Below are 14,932 nucleotides of genomic sequence, written 5' to 3' on the forward strand. Positions count from 1 at the left end.
AGAAACGAGATTACAAAGAAATGTGACTCGGTTGTATCATACTTATTTTCAGTTTTTGCAGCCTTTTGGAATTTTTTGGACAAAATTAGAACGGTGTTGAGAAAGAGACTGTCGATATCAAGAGGAACAAGAACGTAGGACAAAAGGGATACAAAGCACCATTTCACAAGATTAAAATTCCCTTACGCCAAATTGGACTTTCACAAGTAACATTTTGGAATAATTTTCTGCAGAAGTACGTGGGATCCAATCTGAACCCAGTTGTTTTCTCTGGTCTTTCGATCGAGGAAATTAATGGTCTCAGAACTGAAAGCTGTAATTGATGGGCACTGGTAGGAACTCAAACAATTTGGAAGAATGAAAAGATTAAAAGCGAGGGGAGATTAACAATTGATCATAAACGAAATTGGGAACATACGATTGAAAGAACAAACACGATTCCAGGGAAAACTTCCCTCCCTCAAAGCACCAGCTAAGAGACTAACTCAATTAACAAGAAAAATCACCATGACCTCATGCTACCAGCAATCCCGCCATTTATTAGACACGCTTTCAATCTGTAATAGCTAATTGGGTCCAGCGCTATCTTCCACTCTTTTGGGCATGGAATAAACATTCAATCACTTTGGGCTTGGGTAAAGACTGGATCAAATTAGAAGGATCCATATCAAGCAGCCATGCAATATTAGAACTTTTTCTGGAAATCAAAATGGACTATAGCCGTTGGATATATGCTGAGCAATTGTTAAACGAATGTATTACCAGGGAGAGAGGGACACTTGGTAAACGAGCTCCTGTCCTGTAAAGACAAACAATAACATTTTTGGCACTCCTGAACTCTGATCGTAGGTACCATCATGCCCAACTCACAACAAAAAAAACCAATCTGAATATGCAGTAGAGGCTTTATCAGATGTAAGCAAGCTGGTAATGGTATACCATCCAAACATGAACCGTGGGTACTTGGTCCAGCTCAACTATTATGGGTAGTCAAGACCAGTAGTAGTGGGAGGATGGCAATGTTATCAAGTATAGACACTAGTGATGAGAGGCAGAAATGCAGTGAAAGGGGAATGCGAAGCCAAAAACCAAAGAGGGTTGAACTAAAATTTCTGGATTATTTTATCCATAAAAAATCTAGATAATCCAAAAAAGAGATACCTAGAGTAACATAAATACTACGAACAGTAGGAGAAAATAGGTGTTCGAACAGATACCTAGAGCATAGACTGATAGACTCCGTCATCCTCATAAGGATTGGTGTTGAAATCCAGAATTTAATCGTAGAGATAAGGGTTAAATTAGGATTATCCTTTTCCTGATTTAACTAGGATTGACAGATCTCTTTTCTGATCTTTATGTTATAATTTAAGGAGAATTGATTCTAAGTTACTATAAATATGGAGGCTCTAGTGTATTATTTGATACAAGGCTCAGCCAAAAGAATTCTATACATAAATAAGAAAATTATTGTTGAATTCTTATGTTTATCAGAATCATCAATTTTGAACATCCATTTCCATTATTTTCAAATTTTCAATTTTATTTATTTTCCACCTCAAGGCTTATACCTCAGACCTCCTTGAGGCTTCTAAAAAAATGACTACGGACATTCTATGGTGCTAGGAGTCTATGACATAAGTGTGCTTTCCCAAATAAAATGACTAACAAGAAACACAGTAACAAAATCCAAGTCTTAGAATTGTTAAAGTTCCATAGAAGGGTATCCTAGATGGCAATAAATAGTCTCCAAGATTCATATAAAATGTCAATCAACCAAATTGTCCCTGATACTTAAAAAAACATGGTGAAAGAGAATGAACATTATTACGCAATTGTGATTTTCAGTGATCTGGCTACCAAATGTGAGAATTTTCAATAAAGGTGGGAAAACATATGACCAAGTGTAAAGAAAACGAACTTGAAAATTTCCATGGCCTGTAGAATTAGAAACCCTTATACTATCAATGTACATAATGCATACCGTGTAATTCTAAAATCGTCAAAATCAATCTTAATTAATCAGCAACAAGATTAGATCATCTCCAAACAAAATGTATTATCAAAATGAGAATCCAGCTTATTTCCAATAGCAGCACTACTTCTGTTTAAAATTCTGAAAGTAACACTTGTTATAAACTTTTATGCTCAATAGAAAAATTCATCAGAAATCCACACCGACACTAAACAATCCAATTATACCTAACTAGTTTAGGAATGACACAGGAGTTGTGAAAGTAGTTTTAATACCAATATACAATTAAAGAGACTTGTGAAATAAGCAATGGAACCTTTCTGATTCGCTCCTCTTCAACTTGGTCAACATGTTGCAACAAATTCTCCAATGTACCTTTAAAATTCAGGTGGGCAAGAAATAAGTTACAACATCATCTATGACACCTCAAATAACAACAAAAATGATAATGTACAAAGTTGGAAGAAAACCCAAAAAGGTGAAATGAAATATGAAATTAAAGAAAGCCCATTGTGAAAACTAGAGACGTGAAAAACTTATATACCAAATCTTGAGATTAGCTGCACCGCATGTACATCACCGATCCCATCAACTCCTGCATTGACATATTTTTATCAGATGACGGATTAGGAACCTCGTCATCAACTAGCAATTGTCACTGCAATTTTAATGGGTTTTAGGCAAGGCATCGGTTCAAGTCATGCAATTTCAGATAGAAATAGGGAATATTGTTTGGGCTTCCTATATTGTTTCAAAGGAGCATACTTGTTATGAAACCACAAAGCAAAGTAAGGTAGCAACCTTGCAATTTTTACAAATATGTATATACAAAAAAGGAAACATTAATAAAAAAGTTGAAATAAAATGCATGATGATTAACATCACACATCCGATGTATCGAACATTCACTTTTGTCCTTGGAAAAACAAAGTTAATCTAAAAAGTTTCCACAACAACCAACAAATACATAAGACAGTTATTGTGGTGCCATCACACCTTAATTTTTTGACACTCTACATTAATCTAAAATCATATATTCCCAAAATAATGATAAATCCATACATGATGAAATGAAAGATGCAAATTTGTGATGCATCACATAACACCTGTGGTGGACCCCAAGAGACCGAACAAATCTAACGAAAGGTATGGGAAAAAGTATCATCCATGACATTCTTCTTTGGACATAAGTTTACTTAAGGGATGGAACACAATTGTCATAGATTGAGTTTATTTAAAGAATGACATTCTTCTCTGGTTGATTAAGCTTTTATAGGTGATGGGAGTGGTAGTAAATATCCAATCACAATAGGACTCAGATAAGCACAACTAGGAGCAGGACAAGATGCTAGGAAGCTTATCCATAGTTGTCTAGCCTCAACATACATGGCACACAAATTGCATTATTGCAAGGTTCTCTTCTTTTATTATAGTGATTTTTTTAACATGCTCTCAGTATCTTAGTAACTTCTGATCCTGGCCTTCATACTGCTTGCAAATTGCAACATTCCCATATATAACTGGAATCATGTATCTTCACCAGGATGCAGATTGAGAAAAGGTCTTAAATTGCATGGGTTCTAGATAGCTTCTATTATGTCTGGAAGAAAAGCACCATCAGCAGCAATTGCTTAGTGAAATCCTTATCCAAATCATTTACCAGATTGTTTGGTCGTATAAATATGGGTTTAAAAAGGTGTCAATAACTCGGGGAAAAACCTTGAATATTTTAGCAACGTTGTAATTACCACTCCAAGAAGTCCTAATGAAGGTGTGTTAAATAAGCATATTATAGACTTATAGTCATTGCTATGACAGACAGATTCCGCCTCCGATGAGACTAAGAAGCTTCCATATCATAAAAGAAAAAAAGGACTACAAAGCTTCCAGCTAAGAAACTTCTTAACTTCTCCCCCTCTCAAGTATTGGCTCTCTACTGATAGAGCAGTTTGCTAGTTTGCATTCCTCTATCTGAATCTCTAACACTAACAGGCGACAATCACCAACTTAATCACTGCCTTCTTGTGACATCGATTGGGTACTCACACCAGACCCGAATTAGCTATTTCAGAGCTCTATCCCTTTCTTTCCTCCAACGGCCGTATAGCCGGGTCTAATTTTTCTCTCACCCAGAAGGTGGTAAGCCTGTGGGCTTGAAGAATAATTGTATTGGAACCCCAATACAATAACACTTAAAAAGCAGGACGGCACTTAACAAAAGGCCCAACTGGCTGGGGAGGCTTCATGAACATGTGAGCAAGCTGGTACTCTGTCCAAATATGAACCTTTCTGATGGATAGATTCTCTATAGTGGTTCCCGCAACATTTGTCACTTACCAAATGATAATCAACCACTCTATGTACAGGATGCTAGTGAAAAGCCAGATTTTGCTATGTGGATGGAAGATTGATTTTTCCTGTTCAGACAGAGTATATAGATATACAGAAACGCTAATATGATGTGAATCCCAATACAACAAACAATCATCATTCTCATTAAAAGGCGCCGAAAATAACCTGGTATGTTATCAGATCTGTCACCAACAAGTGCCATCACATCAACGAACTGAGAAGGTTCTATTGCTCCATACTTTTTAGCAAAATCCTCCATTCCAAATGAAACCATTCTGTAGAACATGCCAATTAGACAACATATGAAGTATGGGAAGCACAAAACTAAGTACAATGTTGCAACAGCAATCACAGAGGAGATGATATAATACATGTGTATATATTATACTTTTAAAATACTTAACCTAACGTAACAATGAAAAAAGTAATAATAGGCCAAAAATATAGAACAACATAAAAGAATGGTAGTGTTCTGCCAGTATAGGACGACAATAAAGACTGGTAGAACCAGTTGAAAATCATCCTGATGCCTAAAAAACCAGTAAAAGCAAGAAAAACTTTTGAACTTAAAGGTAAAATGCAGAATAACATTTGAACAAACTATTTTGGTGAAAGAAGAGACGTAATGCAAATTTCTACACAAGAAAATAAGACTCAAACAAAGTATCATGGTGATACTAACTCAAAACCACGAGGTGCAATTCGAAGAAGACGTAATGAAGGAGATAATATCTGGAAAAAGTCTTTGTCGGGAGAGACAACTCGAACCTGAAACAAAGCAAGTAGTAACTATTGATTAGAGCTTTATACTGTCCAACTTACTTAATGAATTTACAAGTATAAATTAAATTTTCCCACTCAGAACTACAAAATCAAAACCCGCAGATTAGAACCTGTAACAAAGGACGGTAGTAACTATTGATTGAAACTTTGTAGCAAATGGAACTTACTTGAAGAATTTACAATTGTGTGATGCTGGAATTTTTTTGAAGTAATACAAATTAAAAAAACCCTCTTAGAGCTAAGATCTTCAATTCTTCATCAATCCACATGCATATATATATATATATATATATATGTGTGTGTGTGTGTGTGTGTGTACATAGTTATACTATGAGCACAATGTCTTCACCATCTATAAAGTACTAGAAAGTTTTAACATGTTTTATGTTTCTTTAGTTTCGGTCACATGCTCACACATGTACATTTTATACACTTTCCTTCATGAAAATAATCATCTGCCTGGCCTTTTTATCATGGTAACCGGGCCTTGACCAAGATCCCTAACCCCACCACAATCCATCACATCAGCTCCTTGATGCCAGCCACGCTGCTGTTAGGTGGTGTGGCATTGTGTTCTGTTGACTTGGACCTGTTCTTTCAGACTTGTAAACTTAGTCTGCAGGAGATTTGCTTGGTGAAATTGTTGTTATTTCCAATAAAATTGTTTTGGTACTGCTATAATCTACTTTGACAACCATGGGTGATGAAGAAAGGAAGCTGCTAGTGGTTTTCTCAGGTGTAATTCTTTGCTTGAATCTGGTCAAGATTGTCCTGTTTAAATTTGGAAAAGTTTAAAGAGAAAAATCAGGTCCAAGGGTCTCCTTACACGAAAATGATCTTATTAGCATGGATTAGTATACATATCTGACTTGTGATCTTCGACCCATGCCTACAAAGAAAGATGAATGGTTGATAATGCTTTGCGACCTCAGTGGATTGATGAAGCCTATTGTTGCCACCATCTCCTTGACCTATCAGAGTGTGAACACTTCATATTCAGGTTGAGAGGGTTCTAGTATATTTCATTCTTGCTCTGTTGCTCAGACTTCTATTTGTAAAGAGGGTAATTGTGCTGTCACCAAATACTTTGCTTCAGGAGCTTGGACCGGAAGTTTAATGCATTGAAGCTGCACGTCTTTTCAGCTTATACTTGATCACTCTAGAGCCAATATGGTGACCGTGTTTATCATTTGTTGCATGAGATATCTAGACCCTTGTACAGTTAAACAGGAGGACTCATACGCTCTTGTTGCTAGTAACGACGTTTCTGGAAGGGATTCTGGAGAGGAGATTCAGGTTTTGATTCTTGTAGAGGACTAGGGAAGTAGGAATTGTGGTTTGGGTCTGCCTAGAGCCTCTGGACGAGCTCTTGAACGACTTTGGTGTTCAAACATGACCAATTAAGTGTTTATCTCTTGAACTGGGTGGGAATTTTCTAGTCTTCTCTGAACTACTGCACAAGCCCAAACAATTCAAATCGAACAGTTAGAAGCTCAAGGAAAAGTATCAATCTCATGATTCCACTCAGCCCTGTAACGTCCAAACTTCTGCTGCATGTAAAAAGGTGAAAAATGATGACCCCTCGGCTTATGCATGCCTGACTCTTAGGCTTGCAGTGTCTTGCAGGAGTATTCATGCTGCAAACTAGGGAACTCCAATACCCATGAGTATATGATCCACTTCAACGAGCTACTGGAATTCTTCCCACATTATCTTGAATCTACTGTCGGGAATGTCAAGAACCTTGCAGTTGCTCATTCTCCTCTGGTACTACTCAGCTACAGCATATTTGTCATCTAGATATCACCTCCTTTGTGATATGTACCCAATAAGGTGAAAAGCATTCAGTTCAGGCAATTCGGCCTTGGTTGCCTTTATGACGGCAACAGGGCAGTGAAAAGCATTCAGTTGAGGCAATTCGGCCTTGGTTGCCTTTATGGCGGCAACAGGGCAGGTTTCTAGAAGACCTCGCTCATCCCCGCACAACATTGGGCAGATATGGGGTAACTAAAAATAGGGGCAACACGCGGGTTGAATTTTTTGACATTTGGATTCCAACAAATATAGAATATGTAACACCCCACTTTCCACATTTGCATATAAACATGTACTTAATATATTAAGAAATACAAATACACCACTTTGGTCCCCCTAATACAAGAAATTATAATACATAATTTACAACTCAAAAATTCCAAAATAATCTTCTTGTACATCACATGTAAGAACAACATGTATTCCCAAAATCCACCAGCTAATAGGTTGATCTTCAAAGAGCAGTTAAGCACATAAATAAAATAATCACATTTTCCCCTTCCCCTTATCCCTGGACCCAACCGGACCTACAATGCATATTTTTAAGGTCTAGTGAGAAAACCCCTTCTTTGCAATTACAAGGTGAAGATCAACAAAACTTGTTTAAAAACCACATTTCTACATCCAACCACTTTAAATAAATATAACTTCAGTAAAACAACAACTGCAAGTTATAAAAGCATTTCTTACCAAAAGGATAATGTACCACTCAGATTCTTACAGACATCTGGAACACAACTCTCAAAGCTCTCACGTCTCATCAGACTAGAGCTTACAGTCTCAACCTCCAAATCATACAAGGAAATACAAATCACTAGAGTTCTTGGTTATTAATAAAAGCTTTTTAAGATACAAACAGTTTTAAACTTGAATGAAACCTGAATCAATTAATAACCAAAGACCCTCTGGGTTTTATTTCAAATCTCTACTCTTTTGAACAATCAAAATACGATATCTGATAACTCAAAATCATTTGAAACATGAGCAACTAATGCCTCCGACTATAGGCCATTTTCCCCTTCTCAATAACATTGTTGTTATCATTTCAGTAAGAGCAATATTTCCAAGTCTTCATGTCACAAAGAAATGTTGACTCAGAATTATCGCATCTTACGGATGTTACAACAAGAGCTATAATAGTAACACACACAAATGCCACCCTTATCCAAATATACACCTCTCCTTGATATGTCACCCTTATCCCATTGTACACCTCTCATTGATATGCCACCTTTGTTTCCTCATTAAATCGACAGATTAATCTGTAGTTTTAGCCAATAATGGCCTCAAAACAGTTTCATATCAGAAACCTTATCTCAAAAACTCTCATAATTCTTAAATTCACTTTTCAATCTCAACTCAACATTCTTTCATAAACAGTTTTCTTATCTCAATAGTTTTTCAAAGAAACAACAGTACCTTTAGAAAGATGCAAGTTACCCTTCTCAACACAAAACAGTTTTGAAACTGTTAAACAATATTTTGGAAAAGTAACAATTTCCATCGGACAAGCTCTGGGCGATAACTGCCCCTCATGGGCCAACACTGTTGCCGATAACCCTCTCATCGGACAACACTATCCGGATATCGGACAACACTTCAATTAATAACAATAATAAAAACATCCTCATCGGACAACATTGTGTCCCGTAACTCACCTCACTGGTCAACACTAAGTCCGGTAACAACCTCACCGGTCAATACTTGAAACATCAACATTTAACCCGGACAACGATTTGTCCGATGAGCATCCTCACAGGACAAGACGTTGGACGATAAACCCCAATCTGGTCAACTCTTTACAATCCCAAACATTAAACCGTTCAACACCTGGGCGATAAAATGCTCATTCCGGACAACTCTGGTCCGATAAAGGCCTTTGCCGGACAACACTTCGTCCGGTAAAGTCCTCACCGGACGATGTATAAAATACACAACTCCCACACTGGTCAAGGCATGACCGATAAAGGACTCTCATCGGACAACACTGTGTCCGATAAAACCCCTTCATCGAACCATACATCTCAATAAGAACATATACACAACATTCATAAAAACATGTAAAACCCAGAATTTCAACAACATTTATAAGCTGAATTCGAAAACTGTTTATAAAACTCACCTTATGCAAGAGTTTTTTGAATGAAAAACAGCAACATAAATCAGCTACCAATAAATCTCAATTCCAGCTTCAACTTGAAATCACACAGAAAACTTACTTTCTCTCCTTTTCCTAATTCTTTCTAAAAGTGGCAAGAAAGTTTCCTCTTCAAAAACTCTACTTTAAATACCTTCTAAAAGGAGGTTTGGAAAAATTTAAATATTCTTTCTCCCTTCCTCACACACATGCACATATACATAAATACATCATCCATATTTCATGCATGTATATATATGTATCTACATATATATACAAATCCATGCATGAATATACAAATATGCACATACTCATATTTTCACATATATATGCATATACATACCACATGGATGAATTATAACAATTAATCACATACTCACGTAACCACATAATCAAATATTAAATACCTCAGATGTATAACTAGAACCCGGTTATCACAGAATATAGCAAAAAAGCTGTATGTGCACCATATATACATCATTTCAATCGTACGGATAATATATATTTATAAGTTCATAACATTTATTTGTATTTTCTTTCGTAATTGTATTTATATATTATTAGTTGATATTTGAAAAATTGTATTAAAATTTACATTTATAGTTTTGACTTGTATTTTATAGGTTAAATGGGTATAAAAATGCAATATATTATAAGTTGGTTGGGTGTTGGGACGAATATGGAGCGTGGTAATTAGGGAAGGACAGAGGGAATACTGTCTCATTGTCATCCCTAGTTTCTCCTGATCATGGAAATATTAAACCTTAGAAAAGAGGCAACGAAAACTATTTAGGTCCCTAAAAGAACTTGGAAAAGAAAGTTCAGTGCAATTATCAAAAGAGACGTAGGGTTACAAAAGTGTGATTGTCCAGATCACCAAGCAAAGTTTCCAGATCTCAACTTGAGGCCCAACATCCCATGCTCAGATTGCTTCTTCCTCTGACACACAAATTACTTCCTCTACAGAGCAATCAAGTAAAGCGTTTTCAACTCCAGAAAAAAGAATCCACTAATTCTTTCTACTCATCCATTCAGGGCAGTCCTCTCCAAGTGTTACCCTAGCACAGCCACACATAATATCTCCCTACTTTACAGCATGTAATCCTGGATAGTTTACTCCAGCCAATGGATCATATAATTACTTGACTGCATGTACTCATCCTAGATAGTTAGTAGTCCATCTTGTAGTGGAGTATGAATACTACGTATGCCATTGAAAATTTAAACCGTCTACTTGAATAACATGTGTTTCAAGTTTCAACTTGTTCCATTAGTGTCTAGAATCACCTAAGCTCCTAGTTTCTCCCTAACTTCTGTTTTATAAGGTTTAAAACTTCATGAAATCAAGTGGGCTACTTCAGTGAAGGAAGTGCTAGGGATGTGCATATGCAAGTATCTTATCCAAGTTTATATGACCTTTTACTAGATTTCTACCAAATATTGCACTTTTACAGCTTACTATATACCCAAGAACATGATAAAGGCCCATCAACATCCAAGTTGGTATGTCATGAAGAAAGAGATTCATACAATTCAAGAGAATAATACTCCAGTTCTAGATATCCTTCCATCTAGAGAGCACTATGAGAAGGTTCTCTCAGTGGTTGAAAGTTCGCTGTGGCTAACAGGCTATTCTCACAGGTGGCACCTCATTCTGGATCAGTTTTTCTCTAGCTGTTCACTAAAACACTCTTCGATTAGTTTGATATGAAGCACAAATTCCTTTAAGGTTTTCTGAAAGAGCTAAATGCATTTGACTCATCCGTGCTTGCACAAAACATGTCTTGATCTGTATTGCTGTATGGTGTTGTTAACTAGAAGTCGTTCAATCAGTCTGATATCAAACATGTCCTTTTCAGTGGCATGCTTGAAGATATTTATATATAGTATGCTGTAGAGGCTTTAAAAGTCTGACTTTGAAGGTCTTCCTAAGATCTTTAGTGGTCTTCAAAGCTTGGTTTGGTCACTTCAACAGGTACTCATCAAGTTCGTTATGTCCCGCTTTAGTTTTTTTATAAGTACCACCTTCACACAAGAGACTACTTCAGTGATCTACACATATGACATGGTGGCCGTTTACTTGGACATAGTTGACTTGAACAATTCTTCATAGAATCACAAATATCGATCCAAATATAATATTAGACTCAGCAAGTAATCAAATGGCAAGTGCCTTTTTCCATGAGGATACTGGACATATAGAGGTTGATTGTCGTATAGTGGGCAACCATTGTTCGATTTTCCGCAATTTTTTCCAGATTGAAATATGATGCTAAATGGAGACCGAGATAGAGAGATACGGCTGGACTTAGGGGGGGATTGGGTTCGTAGGGGCGCTTGCGCGCTCGAAAACCCCTGGTCCGCAACTGTTTCGGAAATTACTAGAGAGACTCCACCCACCTCTTTATTTTGGGACCAACTACCAGTGTGACATTTTGACAAAGCCTCTATGGAAGGCAGAAATTGACAAGTTGGACTTGATAGACTTAGGACTATTACCAGCATTAGTGTTTCATATATTTATGTTCCCATTCCATAATCAATCTACCATATATTCTTTTATACCCTAATTAGTAATGGTTCCTTCGATAAAAGGCTTACGATACCTATCAATCTACACTATAAGAAAGAATAATAGCATTATATCACATCTGAAAGAGTTGCAAAACTTACCTTGAACCCAGCTTCAACACTGCGCATGGCCAAGGTCCCAATAACATCATCGGCTTCAACACCAGGAACCTACCTTGGTAAATAAACACATCAACAAGATACAAGAAACCATAATTGACAGATTTTTTAAGCAATAACAAACCTCTTACCTCAATGACTTTAATGGACATCGCTTTGATGGATGCTTTCAAGTATTGAAGGCCCTGCACTATTGTATCCGGCGTCGGTGGACGATTGCTCTTGTACGAGGGGTAGAGAGTGTGCCTAAAGGTCTGGCCTAAGAAAAGATTCAAGCACATTGCATTGAACCCACTTTAGACCCACATAACAGAAAATATTCTCATAGTTTGTCTTAATATTATTTGAATGCAGAAGCAACCCATGAGACAAATTAGTATGATGCTGAATTTGATGGTATAATAAAGGCTCTGAGAGAAGCTAAAAGAGGAGATAAATGGCTATTTAATTGATATGAGAGTACAGAATGAATGGAGCTAATGATTAAAAATAAAAAAGACGGAACAAATTTTTATGTATGAATGATGTGATCATTATAGTTGCTCATAAATGCACGAGTTCAAAATCAAAATAACCTCTAAAGGATTATTGGAGATGGAACTCTTCGTATGTCAAATCTTATAAATGTTGGCAAAAGACATTTGTAGAAAACAAACATACATTAAAGGTTTAAAAACAAGAAAACACAAAGAATGGAAAAGAAAAGGATAAACACAGAAGGGCAGATAAGGCAGGTGAGGGTGGATACAACACAAATTCCAGAGGCCGAGGATATAACAAGTAGATCTAGAAACTCAAATAACCAAAGGTATAAAGCCCTCCAAAACATCCTAGCCCCTAAAATCAGCGATGACACCACTTACAGCTACGCCACTGTCCTCTTTGCTTCCTTGGGTATTCCCAGCTATAAGAAACCACCATCAGGTGTCGATGATATGTATGCATGACCAGGAAAGGACCACCTTACTTTTTTGTCAGGGCCATAGGTCAGCAAAGTCATCGGCCTGATGCGAGCCTGTCGCCAGTGGCAACTCCCAGTATGTTTTCTGCTTAACATCTATCCATCCTAGGGAATCAAACCTGTCCTATCCAGCAGCATCTTATAGGGCCATCACACTTCTTTAAGGGTGCTCATTTTTCTAATGCCTAGCGTTGTTCACTTAATCTGATTCTAGATCCCCTTCATATCCTGTCTGCATCCTATTGTTTTTGTTCTAGATTTTCGTTTCAAGTATTTGCTTTTGAAAATGACTAATAAAACTACAAAAGTGAAGAAGCCATACAATCTTTATTCAGCCATTTTTTTAATTGTGTCAAACTAACGTTGGATTTAGTGGTGATTGCTTTTAGAAAGCCTCCTGAATGGAGCTCAAATGTTGACCTTATAAATTAAGCAAGAATGCCTAGAATCCAACACTAGGATATCTATATTGAGTTGTTCCTCGAAATATTTAGAGTTATTCTGGTATATTCCTACTATATCAGATAATATAGAAGTCTAAAATCACATAGATATATCAATTTTATAGGATACATTAAGACTAAAGCATTTTTCCTCCAATTGGTCGGATTCTGTCTTCTGTGGAAATAGTTGATTTGTGACTTTTCCAGAAGACCAAGTGCACTATATGTGTAAATTTGAACTCTGTGTATCCATTCAAAGAGGGAGAGACGGATACAGGCCTCTAGGACCTAGTGAACAAGAAAATTGAAGCCTAATACTCATGGTTTTACAAATCGTTTGAGGCATACGCCTCAAGGTGAAGCAGCCCAAAACAACATATTTAGCGGCACCTCTTAGACCTTGGACGAGGCTTACGCCTTGGTTCAATGAGGCGGTTCGGTTAGGCATGAGGTGCTGTCGAGGCGTATGCCTCAGATGATATGCTTTGGTAATGTTTTTTTTGGCTTTTTTATAAGCTTTTTGGCAGTGGTAGTACTTTCTCTTTGTGGTGTGTCTTTGATAACAAGGATTCCTATTTCGCGATGATATTCCGAGGTCTGATTCACACTGAGAAATATTTACCATCCAAAAAGAGGAAAAAACGGAGTCTTTGTCTAAAGAAATGCGTTGAGAAAGGCAGTAGCAATTTTATGAAAAGATTAATTGAATTTTACAATTAGATCCGCTCTTCATAGACAACTTTGGGATTAGTGGTCGAGTCGGTTCTTTCAAATTGTTTCTGAGTTCCTATTTGGAAGGCTGCAATTTCTTAACTGTCGCAGTTTCTACTCTCAGCAGGATTCAAACCCAGATGAAGTTCTGACCATCTTATAAAAGTCAAAGTGGAATTGCCTCAATGTGTACTTTTAATATTTTAGAACCCCAAAAAAACTAGTATCTTCTCTTCTCAATCAAAAAGTGTGGTTTGACCCTTCCTCTTCCTCCGTGGATTGGTTGATGCTCAAAGTCGCTTCGTGGAAAGAATTGATTAGATTCGGAAGGTGGGGAAAGCTGAGTCCTCGTTATATAGAACCCTTTTGAATAATCCGAGAAGTGGCTTATTGGTTAGAAAGGCCAGTTGAGCTACAAAAGATACATAGTACATTCCATGTATCCAACTTGAGGAAGTGCTTGGCCAATGAAGAAATGAAGGTCCCATGGGAAGAGATTCGAGTCAAAGAAAAGCTAGACATATGTGGAACAACTAGAAAGGATAATTGATCGAGCAGTTTGAAGATTAAGGAATAAAGAGGTTGTGTTGGTCATTGTTTTAAATAACGGCAGAGGCGTATGCCTCAAGGCACGCCTGATGTTGAGGCGGCCCAATAACGTCTATGAGGCGTCTCCTTTTACTATGTTGATGATACGTACGCCGTACGGAAGTGGGACGGTGAAGAATCTATGATGTGGTGAAACTATGATGAGGCGTCAGACTTTTTGTGGGGTTAGACTTTTAGTGGGTTAGAGTCTTAGTGGATTAGACTTTTAGTGGGTTATTGACACCTCTACACGTGGATGTGTTTTATTTTATTTAAATAAATGAAAAAAAGTCATAATCCTAATATTAGATTTTCAAGAGAAACAAAAATGGCAGCTCTCTTTTTCAAACCTTGCGACTTTTCCTCATACAACCTCATTAGTTCTCTTTAACCTGCTGCATTGGAGACTTGTACCAACTGTTAGTATATCTATATTTCGTATCTGTATATATGCTATGTACAAGTATATGCATATA

At 37.0% G+C, this 14,932-nt stretch overlaps 1 protein-coding gene across 3 annotated transcripts in view; it reads right to left on the reverse strand.

Annotated features, from left to right (window-relative positions):
- Positions 1 to 14,932, reverse strand: part of LOC112507888 (DNA polymerase I) — a 29,742-nt gene that overhangs the window by 1,584 nt on the left and 13,226 nt on the right. For 2 of the 3 annotated variants that reach the window (XM_025112646.1, XM_025112638.1), the window contains 6 exons: positions 11,885 to 12,012; positions 11,736 to 11,804; positions 5,010 to 5,095; positions 4,493 to 4,602; positions 2,520 to 2,570; positions 2,292 to 2,350 (listed from right to left, as the gene is read on the reverse strand). In XM_025112646.1, coding sequence (XP_024968414.1) covers positions 2,292 to 2,350; positions 2,520 to 2,570; positions 4,493 to 4,602; positions 5,010 to 5,095; positions 11,736 to 11,804; positions 11,885 to 12,012 — 503 coding nt within the window. Of the gene's footprint in view, positions 1 to 2,250; positions 2,351 to 2,519; positions 2,571 to 4,492; positions 4,603 to 5,009; positions 5,096 to 11,735; positions 11,805 to 11,884; positions 12,013 to 14,932 lie in introns of all 3 variants that reach the window. The other variant, XM_025112653.1, reaches the window with a different exon arrangement.

This window comes from Cynara cardunculus (genome assembly GCF_001531365.2).
Source record: "Cynara cardunculus var. scolymus isolate 2C chromosome LG 1, CcrdV1, whole genome shotgun sequence".
Classification (NCBI taxonomy): domain Eukaryota; kingdom Viridiplantae; phylum Streptophyta; class Magnoliopsida; order Asterales; family Asteraceae; genus Cynara; species Cynara cardunculus.